At 47.8% G+C, this 18,669-nt stretch overlaps 1 protein-coding gene across 1 annotated transcript in view; it reads right to left on the minus strand.

Moving 5' to 3' along the window:
* Window positions 1-18,669, minus strand: part of cacng2a (calcium channel, voltage-dependent, gamma subunit 2a) — a gene marked incomplete at both ends in the record, with an annotated part of 86,457 nt that overhangs the window by 24,648 nt on the left and 43,140 nt on the right. The window contains one exon of the mRNA XM_079521167.1: window positions 15,146-15,229. Coding sequence (XP_079377293.1) covers window positions 15,146-15,229 — 84 coding nt within the window. The remainder of the gene's footprint in view (window positions 1-15,145; window positions 15,230-18,669) is intronic.

Here is an 18,669-nt window from a genome sequence, read left to right on the forward strand (position 1 = left end):
ACAGAGTATGTCTACTACTCTACTTTGTGGTAGATTGATACTTTTTCTTGAGTTAAAAAAAATCTGAGTTCTTCCACCACTGGCAGCGATGCAAATAAAACAGCACAGTGAGTTAGCTTAGTCCATTAAGACCTGAATTGTCAAACATGTTAAAAAATAGCAGGTGTACAAGCTTGCAGCGCGGCAGTGGCGTGCACAGATAGACACTAGGGGGTGCTAGAGCACCCCCTGCCCTTTTGGCAATGTGCCCTTTTGAAAAAAAAAAGAAAAAAAAACTTTTTTTCCCTTTTTCTTTTGATTTTTCAAAAATAGCAGACCTACAAGCTCGTAGCGCGCCACTCGGTGGCGCGCTATGAGCTTGTAGATCTGCTATTTTTCAATAGCTAAAGCATAGCTAAAGCATAACATAATGGACCACCAAAAGGGGTTCCCGCCCAAAATAGATTAAGGCAACCGGCCGGTTCCACGCGCTACACAAGGTGCCCTTTTTTAACTTGAGCACCTGCCCCTCTAAATGTCTGTGCACGCCACTGCAGCGCGGCACATACTGAGGTTGTACATCTGCTATTTTTGAATAGCCACTGCTAAAATCTAAAATGACACGGATGCTTTCCCTGGGTTAGGAGTTAGGACAGGTGTTGTCATCACTGTGTGCCTCCTTGACACAGACACACATTTCCTACTGTAGGGCCAACGCAGTCTATTAGCTGTGCCATAGAACTGTCTGCAGAGTTACACAGGGTGAAATCATGTCTCTGGGTGGGATGGTTATGGCTGTATGTGGTTATTGCACCAATGGATAAAGCCGGGAAATTCGTTTTTATATCCATTCTAACATAAATCGAATTTAATACATTGGTTAAAAATTGTAGTGCGACACATAATACTGTGTACATTTATATATAAAACATGCTGTATCCTACTGTATATGTGAGAAGTTAACTCAACCTGGTTGCCTGTGACCAAGAAAATGTAAAAAGAGGAAAAACAACAACAGCACAAAGCTGTATCCTACAGAGAGTTCAGGTATTGACCTACACTATTCAGTCCAGCAGTGTCTCACTGTCTCCATTACGTCTGCATTACTTCTCTGGAGATTATTTTTTGTTCCATACTCATGTCTTAATGAACATTATATTTTGTTGTTGTACTAGTTTATTACTATTTTGTTATTGTTGTACAGTTCTTAGACCTTCTTTGGAATGAGATATGCAAAATTATGATTTTGCATTTAAAATGTTTTTCCCCTTCTGGATTTAATGGTGGTTGGATAATTCTTAATATATTACTGTGATGGCCCACAAATGCAGAATAATACATATGACATTTGTTGTCCACGCTGCCAGCTGGCCAAGGAACTCAATTCCCAAATATTATTCTAATCGGTCAACGACTATTGTTTATCTCAAGGCCACCGTCCCTCCAGCAGATGGGTTATTCAGCCGAGGCTATGGGCCCGGGGTGGAACTTACTTTACTTGCCATTTCGCTCCTATACCGCATTGTAGTTGATAGATAATGCATATTTATTGGTGAAGAAGAATGGTCCTTATTGGTGAAGATTATAATAAAGATTGCAACAAGTAGAGGGACACACACACACCGTTCCCGTTGCAGCCCTCTAGTTACCAGTTCGATCCCTGTGGGCTCCCCCAGAGTTGGTGTCGAACTCCAAATTGCTCCCAATGTGCAGGTTGGTGCCTTGCATGGTTTCCACCATGAATGGGAGTCGTATCGTATCACATGCAGTCCGTGTCCCTAAGATCGCAGGCTATATATTGCTGAACGGCAATCTGGACGGAAAAACATCTTCCGAAAAACCACATGATGATGGTCTGAGAAAGAAAGACGCACCATTTTATCAGCGTGTTCAGGAGATTAACACTAACAGTGTGTGCATTGGTTTCCCTGATTAGCCAAACGCAAACCGCTGGCTTCACGGATCCACGGAGCGTTAGTACGTGACATTTGCGCCACTAAGCTTGTATAAATCCCTGATTGGCTAACCCGAGCCATCTGCTTACTCTGATCGGCCGAGCTTCGTGTAACGTCATTTCATTATTTGAAAATAACCAATCTACCAGCCCAGAGCGCAATGACGTCATGACAACGTCATTAGTAACTTTAAAATGCATTTAGCTATAAACTAAATATAATTTAGCAGCTTGACATTGAAAGTCCTTGTAACATTTGCTGTTAATTACTTGCATTCATTCACAGTGCTGCTGCTATTTAAAATGCCGTGCTGGACCGTACACCTGGAAGGAGGACAGGTTAATGACGTTCAACATGCTGTGGCAGTCGGTCACAAGGTGTATGCCTTGTGACCGATAAGGCATACACCTTGTCGGTCACAAGGTGTACGCCTTGTGACCGATAAGGCATACACCTTGTCGGTCACAAGGTGTACGCCTTGTGACCGATAAGGCATACACCTTGTCGGTCACAAGGTGTACGCCTTGTGACCGATAAGGCATACACCTTGTCGGTCACAAGGTGTATGCCTGTGTGTGTGAATATAGTGACCCTTTATAGTCTTTATAGTGACTCATAGGAATAGACTATGTGACAACCAGGTATAGTCTGGTGACCACCGGAGAGACGATTGACAGCCGGAATGTAGACGGCACCCGGGTGAGCAGTATGGGTTGGCGCCCCAGCCTGTGTCCTCCGTGAGGAGGAAGCGCAACAAACCCTCGGTGAGGCCTTTAGGAGGGCCTTCAATGGCCCTCCTAAAGGCCAGCAAGCGGAGCCTGCAGCACCACCTTCTCGCTCGGGTGGAGTATGCGGAACCATTGCCCACCAGTCCTGAATGGAGTGTCTGGTGCTGGGACTCTGGTGCAACGCACAGGTCCTGGGCCTGGTGAGAGCAGGAGTGGACCTGGTGAGACGTAGGAGGGGCCCTGACAGGAGTCAACCCACAGAGCCTAGTCCTTCCATGCGCCAGAAGCGTACCTCCCAGCCCTGGCAGAGTAGTTCTGGAGTAGTTCCAACGGATTGTGTGGCCCTGGTTTTGCCATAGTGGGACTGATTGAGGGTAGCTACTGGGACGTAAGTCGGGATGGGTCGCCTGAGTGAGGGGTATGATGTTGGTAGACCCGAAAACCCTGTTGACCTCAGGATACATCACTGAGGATACATGCGATGTATTTTTTTGTTGTAGTTACTGTTACAAGTAAAAGTCAGCAATTCAAAATGTATTTGAGTAAAAGTACAAAAGTATTGGCATCAAAATATACTTAAAGTACCAAAAGTAAAGATCTGCTATTTTCAAATGGCTGAAATGTATAGGGCTGATGTGGTTTTGTAATAATCAAAATCTACAAAGTACAATATTTGCCTCTTGACGTGCTCCACTGAATGTATGTTTTCCAAAATGTTTTTCCAAAAAACAAAACAAAAGAAATAATTGAAAGAATATAAAATACAATTTACAATTTAGGCATTTAGCAGACACTCTTAATCCAAGGCGATTTACAGTGAGCAAGGTCATGTGAGTGTGTGTAGATCTGTAATTTGTATTACTTGTGTGACAGTCCTGTATGATGAACTAGGGAATTAATTTAAAAATGTAAACAATTGAAATATGGAGATACAAGGTTTCTGCCTGATATATATCTTATACGAGGTGAAACATCTCTATATTTTTCTGCCAACGATGTAGGAAGTGAGAGTGCCATCGCTCTCCCCGTAAACCAGGAGAAAGAAATATTGCTTTTGTATTTATTGGCCTATGCCTGTGTGACATGTGCTTTTATGTATTGGTCAATGATTCCTCATTTGATGCCTGGGCCAGCACTAGAATGAATCCAAACAATGTCAGTAACATCTCAACCAAACGACTATACCTAAAAAAGATATACAAGATCACGCAAAGCATTGCATTCCAAAATGTTGGTGCGTTCACACGGGCAGATGCAAAGATACGGCCAACGACGTGAAGCTACGAAGCAATTCTGACGCTTATAGCTGCTGCAGAAGATACAAAGCTATACAAATTGAAGCTGAGCTGGGTTCAAACTTCCAGATGCAAAGCTTCAAAGCTACATGCTGGATAGTTTAGTTTTTTCCTTAATCTCCCCATAGAGTTATATACTATATAAGAATCTCCCCCGCCGGCCGTCGCGCCTCCGACAAACGTCACTACGGACGCACGCTTGATGGCGCCAACACTCATTGTTCCGAAATGACGCACGCTTGATGGCGCCAACACTCATTGTTCCGAAATTACTAACCCTAACCCTAATCATAACCGCAAGCATGGGAGCAGCGCATGTTCGGACTAACGGGACTTCGGAGTTATGGGTAGTCCCCCCAACGACCGTGTGAGCAACAGATATACAAAAGCGACAAATTTGCTGTGATATTTGCACCTTTTGCATCTTTGCATATATAATACAGTATGCCTCGAGTGAATGCAACATTTCTCTTTTGGGTCTCTCAAGTTAAAAACATTGCGATCGAAGCACTGCTCTGTGGTCATTCCAAACGTTCTGCCCCAGACCACTAGCAGCACTTTTTTGCATTTTTGTCAGGACTATTTAAATAGTATAGAGAAAACTCAGATGTAAGATCTGTTTAAAGGTAGCAGCTCTGTTTACATGTGCAAGGTCCAGCAGTCTACTTGGTACAGATAGTAGTCCTTAGGGTGGTTGTATTCCATTGGCTAACTTTTTTTTGTCACAACAGTTCACAAATGTTGCTGCTGTGTTTGCGCATTGTTGTATTTCTCCCAATAGGTATGGGAGTTTTTTGTCATTGGTCATAGTTTCAAAGTGTGTGTGTGTGTGTGTGTGTGTGTGTGTGTGTGTGTGTGTGTGTGTGTGTGTGTGTGTGTGTGTGTGTGTGTGTGTGTGTGTGTGTGTGTGTGTGTGTGTGTAATCTGTGGGAAGTATGTGTCTCTGATGTCTTGGTATAGTGGGCAGGTGGTTAGAAAGTGTAGCTCTGTTTCTACCACATTTTGTGTGCAGTGGGTGCATAGTTTGCATGTATTCCCTTGGGAGCGGGGTCTCTCTGTGGCGGCCTTTCTCTATTGCAAGGTTGTGTTCACTGAGTCTGTACCTATAGTCAAAGTTTTGGGTTGTTTACCGTGTTCAGGTATTCAGGCCCTGTGTGTCCTGCCCCAGACCACTGGTGTCCAACAGGCCCTGTGTGTCCTGACTCAGACCACTAGTGTCCACCAGGCCCTGTGTCCTGACTCCTTCCCCAGACCACTGGTGTCCACCAGGCCCTGTGTGTCCTGACTCCTGCCCCAGACCACTGGTGTCCACCAGGCCCTGTGTGTCCTGACTCCTGCCCCAGACCACTGGTGTCCAACAGGCCCTGTGTGTCCTGACTCCTGCCCCAGACCACTGGTGTCCAACAGGCCCTGTGTGTCCTGACTCCTGCCCCAGACCACTGGTGTCCACCAGGCCCTGTGTGTCCTGACTCCTGCCCCAGACCACTGGTGTCCAACAGGCCCTGTGTGTCCTGACTCCTGCCCCAGACCACTGGTGTCCAACAGGCCCTGTGTGTCCTGACTCCTGCCCCAGACCACTGGTGTCCAACAGGCCCTGTGTGTCCTGCCCCAGACCACTGGTGTCCACCAGGCCCTGTGTGTCCTGACTCCTGCCCCAGACCACTGGTGTCCAACAGGCCCTGTGTGTCCTGACTCCTGCCCCAGACCACTGGTGTCCAACAGGCCCTGTGTGTCCTGCCTCAGACCACTGGTGCCCAACAGGCCCTGTGTGTCCTGACTCCTGCCCCAGACCACTGGTGTCCAACAGGCCCTGTGTGTCCTGACTCCTGCCCCAGACCACTGGTGTTCAACAGGCCCTGTGTGTCCTGCCCCAGACCACTGGTGTCCAACAGGCCCTGTGTGTCCTGACTCCTGCCCCAGACCACTGGTGTCCAACAGGCCCTGTGTGTCCTGACTCCTGCCCCAGACCACTGGTGTCCACCAGGCCCTGTGTGTCCTGACTCCTGCCCCAGACCACTGGTGTCCAACAGGCCCTGTGTGTCCTGACTCCTGCCCCAGACCACTGGTGTCCAACAGGCCCTGTGTGTCCTGACTCCTGCCCCAGACCACTGGTGTCCACCAGGCCCTGTGTGTCCTGACTCCTGCCCCAGACCACTGGTGTCCAACAGGCCCTGTGTGTCCTGACTCCTGCCCCAGACCACTGGTGTCCAACAGGCCCTGTGTGTCCTGACTCCTGCCCCAGACCACTGGTGTCCAACAGGCCCTGTGTGTCCTGACTCCTGCCCCAGACCACTGGTGTCCACCAGGCCCTGTGTGTCCTGACTCCTGCCCCAGACCACTGGTGTCCAACAGGCCCTGTGTGTCCTGACTCCTGCCCCAGACCACTGGTGTCCAACAGGCCCTGTGTGTCCTGACTCCTGCCCCAGACCACTGGTGTCCACCAGGCCCTGTGTGTCCTGACTCCTGCCCCAGACCACTGGTGTCCACCAGGCCCTGTGTGTCCTGACTCCTGCCCCAGACCACTGGTGTCCAACAGGCCCTGTGTGTCCTGACTCCTGCCCCAGACCACTGGTGTCCACCAGGCCCTGTGTGTCCTGACTCCTGCCCCAGACCACTGGTGTCCAACAGGCCCTGTGTGTCCTGACTCCTGCCCCAGACCACTGGTGTCCACCAGGCCCTGTGTGTCCTGACTCCTGCCCCAGACCACTGGTGTCCAACAGGCCCTGTGTGTCCTGACTCCTGCCCCAGACCACTGGTGTCCAACAGGCCCTGTGTGTCCTGACTCCTGCCCCAGACCACTGGTGTCCAACAGGCCCTGTGTGTCCTGCCCCAGACCACTGGTGTCCACCAGGCCCTGTGTGTCCTGACTCCTGCCCCAGACCACTGGTGTCCAACAGGCCCTGTGTGTCCTGACTCCTGCCCCAGACCACTGGTGTCCAACAGGCCCTGTGTGTCCTGCCTCAGACCACTGGTGCCCAACAGGCCCTGTGTGTCCTGACTCCTGCCCCAGACCACTGGTGTCCAACAGGCCCTGTGTGTCCTGACTCCTGCCCCAGACCACTGGTGTTCAACAGGCCCTGTGTGTCCTGCCCCAGACCACTGGTGTCCAACAGGCCCTGTGTGTCCTGACTCCTGCCCCAGACCACTGGTGTCCAACAGGCCCTGTGTGTCCTGACTCCTGCCCCAGACCACTGGTGTCCACCAGGCCCTGTGTGTCCTGACTCCTGCCCCAGACCACTGGTGTCCAACAGGCCCTGTGTGTCCTGACTCCTGCCCCAGACCACTGGTGTCCAACAGGCCCTGTGTGTCCTGACTCCTGCCCCAGACCACTGGTGTCCACCAGGCCCTGTGTGTCCTGACTCCTGCCCCAGACCACTGGTGTCCAACAGGCCCTGTGTGTCCTGACTCCTGCCCCAGACCACTGGTGTCCAACAGGCCCTGTGTGTCCTGACTCCTGCCCCAGACCACTGGTGTCCAACAGGCCCTGTGTGTCCTGACTCCTGCCCCAGACCGCTGGTGTCCACCAGGCCCTGTGTGTCCTGACTCCTGCCCCAGACCACTGGTGTCCAACAGGCCCTGTGTGTCCTGACTCCTGCCCCAGACCACTGGTGTCCAACAGGCCCTGTGTGTCCTGACTCCTGCCCCAGACCACTGGTGTCCAACAGGCCCTGTGTGTCCTGACTCCTGCCCCAGACCACTGGTGTCCAACAGGCCCTGTGTGTCCTGACTCCTGCCCCAGACCAATTGATTTTATCGGGTGACACCAGAGCCAGTTTAGTCTAGTGTCCAGTCTGCACTGCGGCCCTGGGTTCACACAGGCTCTGATCCTCCTACAGTCAGCTGGTGTATAATGTAACTAAGTACATGTACTCAAAACAAAAGTACTGTACTTAAGTACAATTTTGAGGTATTTTCTTTTTGTTACTTTACTTGAGTATTTCCAATTTCCAGTACTTTTAGTTCTACTCCACTACATCTCGGATCACAATGCGTAGATCTGCTATTTTCAAAAGATTGTTCTACATTTGAAAACTTGTGAAATGGGACCTACTTTCTACTTTTGACACTTTACGTACATTTTGATACCAATACTTTCATACTTTTAGTTTTACTCAGGTAAATTTAGAATTACGGACTTTTACTTGTAACAGAGTATTTCTACATTGTATTATTGATACTTTAATTTAAGTAAAACATTTGAGTACTTTTCCCACCACTGCCTACAGTAAAGCAAATCCTTTCGGTGATCACGTATGACGTATGCATGTCTTGCAAGACGCATCAGCCATCTCAGTACGGCACTTCCGTCATCAATGTCAGTGAACACACACACACACACACACACACACACACACACACACACACACACACACACACACACACACACACACACACAGTCACACACGTGTGTGAAAACACACATGCGCAAACAACATTTCTATCTTTCTCGTCTCTCTCTCCCACACGCTTTCTCTCCTTTGTACTAGTGGCTCCTGGTGAATTGCTGTTTGTGTGCTACTGGTATTAGTAGCTTGCATAACGGGGCGTTTTCTTCTCCTCTCCTCTCCTCCTCTCCTCTTCTTCTCTTCTCTTCTGTTCTCTTCTGTTCTCTTCTGTTCTCCTCTGTTCTCTTCTGTTCTCCTCTCTTCTCCTCTCTTCTCCTCTCTTCTCTTCTCTCTCAGCTGCTTAGCGCCCAGTAGAGCAGTGGATGATGGGAGCTCCGCCACAGCATGATCTAAAAACCCACTGGCGCTTTAGCGTGTGTGTGCCTCAGCTGGCTTATATAACCCTGTGTGTTGTAGGCCTGTCACAATTATTACATAATTGCCTAATCGTAATTATTTGAGATAACAATCGCAGTTATTTTTGCATAATGTTTCCATGTTGAAATGTGAATACATTTAAAAATATATATATAATAATAATAATCGGGAAATAGCCGATCTACAAGCTCACGCAAATATGTCAATTCTTTCTTTGTATACGTGCAATTTGTTTACAACGCTTAAAGGGCAAACAGAAATGCATTTTTTATGTTCCAATGTTCAATGTCAGTCAGCATGTGATGTGTCAAACTAGGGGGTTTTCATGATGCTGAATCCATTCCAAGCATTAGTTTTGCAAAAAAAACACTCATTGGGCTAAAAACGGCCAATGCCGTCATCACAAATTGATGATGTCAGCACATTTGGGCAAGTGGGCATGGCCGTTTTAAGCCCAATGAATGTGTTTTTTTGCATAACTAATGCTTGGAATGGATTCAGCATCATGAAAACCCCCTAGTTTGACACATCACATGCTAGATAAAGCATGATGAAATTTTGAATATTTTGCCTTCTATAGGTTGTTAATGGTATGGTCACATATTATGCCAATTATGAAAATTGCTCAACATATGCAAGTTAGCATCTGGCAGTTTCTACATGCTGGGGACCCATACTAAACATTTCTAACATAAAACCTTGGTGTACTCAACATGTCCGGGTTCACTTTTTGGCTACTAGACTAATACTGTAAATGAATGCCATGTCATTGTACTGACAGTGTCACGGAAAAGTTGCGAAAATAGCTGATAAAATGTACTTGTACATCCACTATATTATAAAGAGCGTGTAACTAAATAATGATTCCTGTTAGATCAAACACATGGTTCATTTTTCCATTTTCTCAAAAGTACAGGTTTCGGACATACAAGGTTTCCAGCCGACAGCGAAGATATGTTTAACCAACGTTCAGTTCACAGTAGAGCCCTTTTCGGTGAGACGGTTTTCCTTTATTTGCTCAGCATTCACCAAACTGGAGCAAAGCATTGATGTTCCCGCATCTCTGTTGTTCAGTATGATGATGACATCGCTGGAATGTCCCCTCAATGTTGAGAACAGTATGTGTCAGAAAAGCTGCTACTGCTTGGCACTGTAACATGAACAGTGCAGAATGAGAATGACTTGGACACCCAAATCGACCACCGTTTACACAAGTGGTTTTCAAAACCTTTTGTGCGCACAAATGGGCAGGTCAAAAATGGCAAAAACACGTTGGGCTGTTTGGGCATACAAGAGTGTCGCCATAATAGTTAAGTAGTGGTTAAGTCTGTTTGTGTGTGCATTGGTCATTGCATTGCATTGGAGCAGTTTTTATTTTTATTCCTGAAACAAAACTTGTTTTGGACAAAACAAGGTGTCCGCCCGACAACAACAACAACATTGCAGGTTCAACCTACAGTATGGGCGATAATTGCCTATACTTCCCATTGAGACTACAGTGTGATGTCATTTCTAGCCGGTATTAACCCGAGGTGACATCATTTCTGTTGCATAACTATATCTCCTTCCTCCTCACCACCATGCCGCAGACAGGCCTCTATCTGCTCCCCTGGAGGTGCTGAGAAACCCCTCATTATGGAAATAGACACAGATGGGTGAAAAATGAAATGCATCAAAAAGTTTTGACACAAATTACAAATGCTGGGTCAAAAAACTAAATACAAATGACTGAGAAATGTATTTGAGATACAAATACGTATTTTTTTGTATTTTGAGAATACATGAAAATATTTTAAAAAAAAAACTGTTAAGTCAAGTCAATTCACAGATGAATTGCCAAATATTAAATGAATTGCCTATTTCTGAATTTCTAAGAATAAATTCATCATACAAGCGTGTTTTTTTTCATGGTGTTTGAAGCAGGCACTCAAAATGTTTACCACTGTGTAAGGCCTCACTCAGACCTTTAATGCATTGCTGCATGCTTGCTGTATGAATGCTGTGAGTGTCATGTCAGACCATGTGACTCCCATTGGAAATGCATTGGGGCAAGCTGTGTCACACCCTTTGTATACAGCAAGCACAGAGCAATCTGCAGCGACCGTGTGAGTGAGGCCTAAGAGTGCAGGCCTTGACCTTGTTATAGCATTGAAAGCTAGACAAGAACTATGGCATGAGACGGAATGCACAGATGATATACAGTTGGGTGCCACCGATATTGTCCCTTATCATTTGACCCATTTAGGCCTGACCTCAAAATTTTAAAAAATCCTTCTAAATCCTCCAGTTTTCTGAAATAAATATTTTCACGATTTTTCAAAAATAGCAGACCTACAAGCTCTGAGCTATGAGCTTGTAGATCTGCTATTTTTCAATAGCTAAATTATAACAATGTTTAAAACACCAAAAGAGGTTCCCGCCCAAAATGGGTTAACTGTCCTTTTGCGCAGATCACGCAAACCTCAGCAAAAAGAAAAGGACAATATCGATGGCCTCCAACTGTACCATTCTAACTCCAACAGCGCTGAGTCGGCTGAAGCTGACTTCGCAACGTTCGGCATGGCGACTCTCTCGCTCACATTTCGGCCATTTAAAAAATAGCCGATCTACAAGCTCACAATGCGTTTTGCATTTGAAAACTTGAAATGAGACATTCTGCATAACGAGTACTTTTACTTTTGGTACTTTTAGGTGCATTTTGATGCCAATATTTTTGTAATTTTACTCAAGTGAATTACGGACTTTTACTTGTAACAGAGTATTTCTACATTGCAGTATTGATACTTTAACTAAAGTAAAACATTTGAGTATACTTTTTTTCCACCACTGCAGAGGTCAGATGCTTGACAGCTGTGACACGCCCTGCGCTCCGACACCTGCACACACACACACACACACACACACACACACACACACACACACACACACACACACACACACACACACACACACACACACACACACACACACAGCGCTCCGACAGACACCTGCCTGTAGTAATGTTGCAATGTGTCCTCTGTGACCTCGTGATGCACTGGTGCAAAACCCAAACATGTATACTATAATCTATAAACGCACGCGCATGCACACACGAGCACTGCAACATCTTAATTTAACCATGACACTGTAAAAATGGACCCATCCATGCAGATATGTGTAAACATGGAAGCACGTGGTAGTCTTTTGTACTCTCATGTCCAGAAAGGTGACAAAAGGTACAGTTGGGTGCCACCGATATTGTCCCTTATCATTTGACCCATTTAGGCCTGACCTCAAAATTTAAAAAAATCCTTATAAATCCTCCAGTTTTCTGAAATAAATATTTTCACGATTTTTCAAAAATAGCAGACCTACAAGCTCGCTATGAGCTTGTAGATCTGCTATTTTTCAATAGCTAAATTATAACATAATGTTTAAAACACCAAAAGGGGTTCCCGCCCAAAATGGGTTAACTGTCCTTTTGCGCAGATCACGCAAACCTCAGCAAAAAGAAAAGGACAATATCGATGGCCTCCAACTGTAGAACTCTAATAACGAAGCGGCGTCCCTATATCCAATGTTTACCATGTCGAATACTAGCACGATGGTAAGGCGTACCGGCCATGAATGGAGCTGCACGAATCACAATGCAGTGATCAGTTTGCAAAACGATTCGTTCATTGTGGTGTCAATCAGTATACTGTTAAGTCCGTTCCCTGCTACAGCAGGGTACAGTATACCCGGCACTGATATGATGTTTTGTGATATTGACGCATGTTTCTTGATAAATGCTGTTTATATATGTGATGTATTCCCATGTTTTTTGTTCTTGCTTAATGTAAGTCGCTCTGGATTAAGAGCGTCTGCTAAATGCCTAAATTGTAAATTGTATGATTGGTCTACTTTTGTGGGGACATACATACAGGCATACAGACAGTACAGTACAGACACACCCTGTTCTACACCAGTGGTTCTCAACCTTTTCAGGCTGGGACCCCCAAAATAATGACATTTTGAACTGGAGACCCCCACCCTAAGAAGCACTTGCAATTGTAGGAGTTCCGTTGAGATTTATTTTGAATATTGTGAAAACAGCAGATCTACAACGCCTCGCAATGCGCTGTGAGCTTGTAGATCAGCTATTTTCACTTTTTCTTTCTTATATTATTTGACAATTTGACCAATGTTTCACCAGTTTTTATAGTAAGTTTGTTGATTACTTTTGCAGTAACAGGTTGAGAACCACTCTTCTAGGCTCTCTGCCTTCAGCCATGTCGTAAAAAGAGGGGCGATGGGGAAGAGAGCCAGATCAGGAGAGAGACAGACAGAAAGACAGACAGACAGACAGACAGAGAGAGAGAGAGAGAGAGAGAGAGAGAGAGAGAGAGAGAGAGAGAGAGAGAGAGAGAGAATGATAGAGAGAGGCCTGACCTATATAGGAAGGAGGCTGAAATATTTATGGATGTGAGTGTCCTAATTGGCAAGCCACTGGGAGCACTGCGGCCTTCTCCTCCAATCACAGCCGGAGAAGAGGTTAACACACAGGCTCTCGCTCGCCCGCGTTGGATACATGGTCCTCGCATGGTCCGAAGGCCAGCGCAGTGCGGCCTCTTCCCTGTGTGACTCTGCATCATGTCATCTCCAGCGACGGAGGGGAAGATGCCTCGCTAAGGCTGATCCGCCTTCGTTAAGGCTCCAGCGTTGTTATAGAATCATTAACAGAGCTGTTATCATAACCACTCTCTCTGGCACATACATACGGACACGTGCAACCGCTCAGAGCAGCCAGTCAAACGGAGCCTAATTGGCAGGGCTTAATCCGCGGCACTGGCACACACTGCCTCGGTTCTTTACTGTCCGTCCTGATGGAGATGAGATGAGACGGACACATTCTGACTTCTGCTTTAAAGCCACTATATAGGCTGGCCGCGGGAGAGGGAAGGGTCCTTGGGCCATGGTCTCTACACCGTGGGAGAGGGAAGGGTCCTTATTGGGCCATGGTCTCTACACCGTGGGAGAGGGAAGGGTCCTTATTGGGCCATGGTCTCTACACCGTGGGAGAGGGAAGGGTCCTTATTGGGCCATGGTCTCTACACCGTGGGAGAGGGAAGGGTCCTTGGACCATGGTCTCTACACCGAGGGAGAGGGAAGGGTCCTTATTGGGCCATGGTCTCTACACCGAGGGAGAGGGAAGGGTCCTTATTGGGCCATGGTCTCTACACCGAGGGAGAGGGAAGGGTCCTTATTGGGCCATGGTCTCTACACCGTGGGAGAGGGAAGGGTCCTTATTGGGCCATGGTCTCTACACCGTGGGAGAGGGAAGGGTCCTTATTGGACCATGGTCTCTACACCGAGGGAGAGGGAAGGGTCCTTATTGGACCATGGTCTCTACACCGTGGGAGAGGGAAGGGTCCTTATTGGGCCATGGTCTCTACACCGAGGGAGAGGGAAGGGTCCTTATTGGGCCATGGTCTCTACACCGAGGGAGAGGGAAGGGTCCTTATTGGGCCATGGTCTCTACACCGTGGGAGAGGGAAGGGTCCTTATTGGGCCATGGTCTCTACACCGAGGGAGAGGGAAGGGTCCTTATTGGGCCATGGTCTCTACACCGAGGGAGAGGGAAGGGTCCTTATTGGGCCATGGTCTCTACACCGAGGGAGAGGGAAGGGTCCTTATTGGGCCATGGTCTCTACACCGTGGGAGAGGGAAGGGTCCTTATTGGAAGATATCTGTGCGTAGGAAGCATTTGTTATTCAATCACTTGCCTCATTACAGTTGTTTACCATCTAGGATCTTTCTCAGTTTATCATTGATGTCATTGACTGTCTTACAGTATAACAAAACCTGAAATCCAAACCACGATGTTGTTCCTGACAAGCCAGAGTTTTGACACAATATCATGATACCGTACAGTATGTATGATATATCCCACCACATCAAGGGACTTTCAGTCCTTTTGAGGATTAGCAGGCAAGCTAGTTTGACACCCCATCGCTGTCTTGCTTGCACAGAGGAAAAGAGAGCAGAAATCAATGAGCTGTGTTTACAGGGTACACAGCTGACTGTAACACTGCACGTTACATTACACACGGCCAGGCAGTAAAAACAGACGAGCTGCTTGGCAGCGCTCGGCCTGGGCAGACTCTCGTTAAAAGCAGGGTAGAGCTTCTTAGAGCATTTACTGGCACTGTGCTCACATCTGAGATGGAGAAAAGTGGGCCATAACTGTGAATGTGAAATATCGGGAAGAAATGTCAAGTGAACATGAGATAGAGGGTGGAGTGATTACATTTTTACTTGAGGTCATTGTCTGCTAAAATAGCTTTTACACGAGTCGATACGTCCCTATCTTTGATTGCTTTGATAGACCAATGTCTGTCTTTGATAGACCATTTTGTTTATTTTGTTTATTTCTCTGCGTGCATCCTAGCGAGATTGATACTCACGTAAGAAGTACTCGGAGGGGTCTGCTTCGTAATCCGTGTCTTCAGGAAAGTGGTCTATCTGTTTACACATCCCTTTGTAGTTTCCTGTCGGAGAAACAGAAGCAGAATGCACAACAAGATAAGAGAGCATGTCACTACAGAGAGAACACGGTAGACATCAGTGAGCCTGCATGTGCACTTCAGTTCACAAATACTCCCCGTCCCCGTCGACAAAATGATTTGTATGTGTATGATGTACCTCACACAACAGCACATCATATTGACGGAGGCCGCTCCCGTCCACGATCAGATTGCCGAATTTGTGCTGGAAGCGATGCAATATGATCTATGGCTGCTTTTATTGTACAGGAAAATGTGACTTCAAAGTTTTATCGTTTGTGTTTCCAAAGCTGAACCGAACCCAAGTTTCCCACTGGACTATACGTTTTACACTGTAGGAAAAACAACAACTGTATCAGCGCTGGTACTGATGCTCTCTGCCTGACCATGGGGCCCTGGCCTGATGCTCTCTGCCTGACCATGGGGCCCTGGCCCTGGCCCTGGTACTGATGCTCTCTGCCTGACCATGGGGCCCTGGCCCTGGCCCTGGTACTGATGCTCTCTGCCTGACCATGGGGCCCTGGCCTGATGCTCTCTGCCTGACCATGGGGCCCTGGCCTGATGCTCTCTGCCTGACCATGGGGCCCTGGCCTGATGCTCTCTGCCTGACCATGGGGCCCTGGCCTGATGCTCTCTGCCTGACCATGGGGCCCTGGCCTGATGCTCTCTGCCTGACCATGGGGCCCTGGCCTGATGCTCTCTGCCTGACCATGGGGCCCTGGCCTGATGATCTCTGCCTGACCATGGGGCCCTGGTACTGATGCTCTCTGCCTGACCATGGGGCCCTGGTACTGATGCCCTCTGACCATGGGGCCCTGGTACTGATGCTCTCTGCCTGACCATGGGGCCCTGGTACTGATGCCCTCTGACCATGGGGCCCTGGTACTGATGCCCTCTGACCATGGGGCCCTGGTACTGATGCTCTCTGCCTGACCATGGGGCCCTGGTACTGATGCTCTCTGCCTGACCATGGGGCCCTGGTACTGATGCCCTCTGACCATGGGGCCCTGGTACTGATGCTCTCTGCCTGACCATGGGGCCCTGGCCTGATGCTCTCTGCCTGACCATGGGGCCCTGGCCTGATGCTCTCTGCCTGACCATGGGGCCCTGGCCTGATGCTCTCTGCCTGACCATGGGGCCCTGGCCATGGGGCCCCGTGACCATGGGGCCCTGGCCATGGGGCCCCTGACCATGGGGCCCCTGACCATGGGGCCCCTGACCATGGGCCCCTGACCATGGGGCCCTGGCCTGATGCTCTCTGCCTGACCATGGGGCCCCTGACCATGGGCCCCTGACCATGGGGCCCTGGCCTGATGATACTTTCCAGGAAGGAGACCTATACTGTATAAGCAGCAGACTTCTCCAGCAGCAGGTAGTGGCCTGTAAACAAGAACGTCGCAGCTGGCAAGAGCTGGAGCCGTTCCAACGTGCTGCTGTGCACTGGGAACCTCGACGTCTCTTAATGTTCATTCATTTGAACACCGTGCTGCCCAACTACAGTTGGGTGCCACCGATATTGTCCCTTATCATTTGACCCATTTAGGCCTGACCTCAAAATTTTAAAAAAATCCTTCTAAATCCTCCAGTTTTCTGAAATAAATATTTTCACGATTTTTCAAAAATAGCAGACCTACAAGCTCGTAGCGCGCCACTCGGTGGCGCGCTATGAGCTTGTAGATCTGCTATTTTTCAATAGCTAAATTATAACAATGTTTAAAACACCAAAAGGGGTTCCCGCCCAAAATGGGTTAACTGTCCTTTTGCGCAGATCACGCAAACCTCAGCAAAAAGAAAAGGACAATATCGATGGCCTCCAACTGTATAGTCCATCCAGGAGGCAGTCCACCTGGCGCCTTCTCTACCCTCCCTCCTAATAGGGTATATGCATAGACATATTTAGACGCCCTTTCCGGCTCTGGAGCGTATGTGCTCAAGAGGGGGGAAAACTTTTCCGAGATTCCTTGCGAAGCCCCGCAGAAGCATGAGTGTGTGTCACAGAGGCAGAGCGCATGTTCGGGTCTGATACGTCCCGGAAAAGATGCGCTGTGATTGGCCAGTATAATCACTTGAGTGGCAGCGTGACGTAACGTGCCTTCCACACTTCCGTCGTACTTCCTCTCCCAGTGTAAATTCTTCCGCCCCTTAACACACATCGCTCCCAAAAAACTGCAGCGGCCAATGAGGCATGTATTTTTTTTGAGTGGTGCAAACCACTCCAACAACCAGCTTTGTCTGTATGTTTGTGTACCTGTATACCTACGTGTCTATGCAAAGGTGAGCATGGTTACTATGGTTAGTGTGTGACGTCACTGACATAGCTGATCAGACTATATAAGACCTTGCACCACTCAGTTCACACGGGTGTGATCTTTTAATCTATGGGTATATGCACAGCAGCCATTTTGGAAGAAAGAAGAACTCTTCCTACTTCCGGGCCCCTTTGCTATACTTCCTTCACAGGTGGTACCGATACTAATTAAGGCTCTGTTCCATTTAGTGTACACTACAGTGGTTCTCAAACTTTCATTTCAAGCACCCCCTTAACTCTGGGGCTGTACAAATGTATACTTTGTATACACTCTCAGAGTTACACACCTGTACAGGGGCCATTTGGAACCCATGCACTCAAGTGCAATTTTAGACCCCCTGGTGTAGCAGAGTGTTTCCAGCGAGCCAACATGCACAACATCAGCACCCTGACTCTGTTTGACCAGAATGGAACAGAGCTTTCATCGGTATCATCGACGGTAACACTTTTCTGTTTGAATGTACAGTTGGGTGCCACCGATATTGTCCCTTATCATTTGACCCATTTAGGCCTGACCTCAAAATTTTAAAAAATCCTTCTAAATCCTCCAGTTTTCTGAAATAAATATTTTCACGAATTTAAAAAAATAGCAGAACTACAAGGTCGTAGCGCGCCACTCGGTGGCGCGCTATGAGCTTGTAGAGCTGCTATTTTTCAATAGCTAAATTATAACATAATGTTTAAAACACCATAAGGGGTTCCCGCCCAAAATGGGTTAACTGTCCTTTTGCGCAGATCACGCAAACCTCAGCAAAAAGAAAAGGACAATATCGATGGCCTCCAACTGTATGGGCTGTCAAGGCCAGAAAGTCGTTTTTTGCCACTCAGTAGGCGTTCCCGCATAACTTCCAGGTATGATGATGATGTCACGCGCATATACCCCTCTATACCCTTCTGTCCCCTCCCCCCCTCACAACCCCCTCAAAGGGTTTTGGCATCGAGGCAAGATCACATGGCGATGGCATGACAACGAGGCACCCCCCCCCCCCCCACACCCCAAATAAGGCAGCCATTACAGCCTGCAAAGCAGATGCCTGGGCGTGTGATTGCATCAGATCACCGTTTCATTAAGTTCTTCATCTCTTCTCCCTTCAGTGTCTCCCCCTAATTAGGTGAA

Source organism: Electrona antarctica (assembly GCF_951216825.1).
Source record: "Electrona antarctica genome assembly, chromosome: 14".
Lineage (NCBI taxonomy): Eukaryota > Metazoa > Chordata > Actinopteri > Myctophiformes > Myctophidae > Electrona > Electrona antarctica.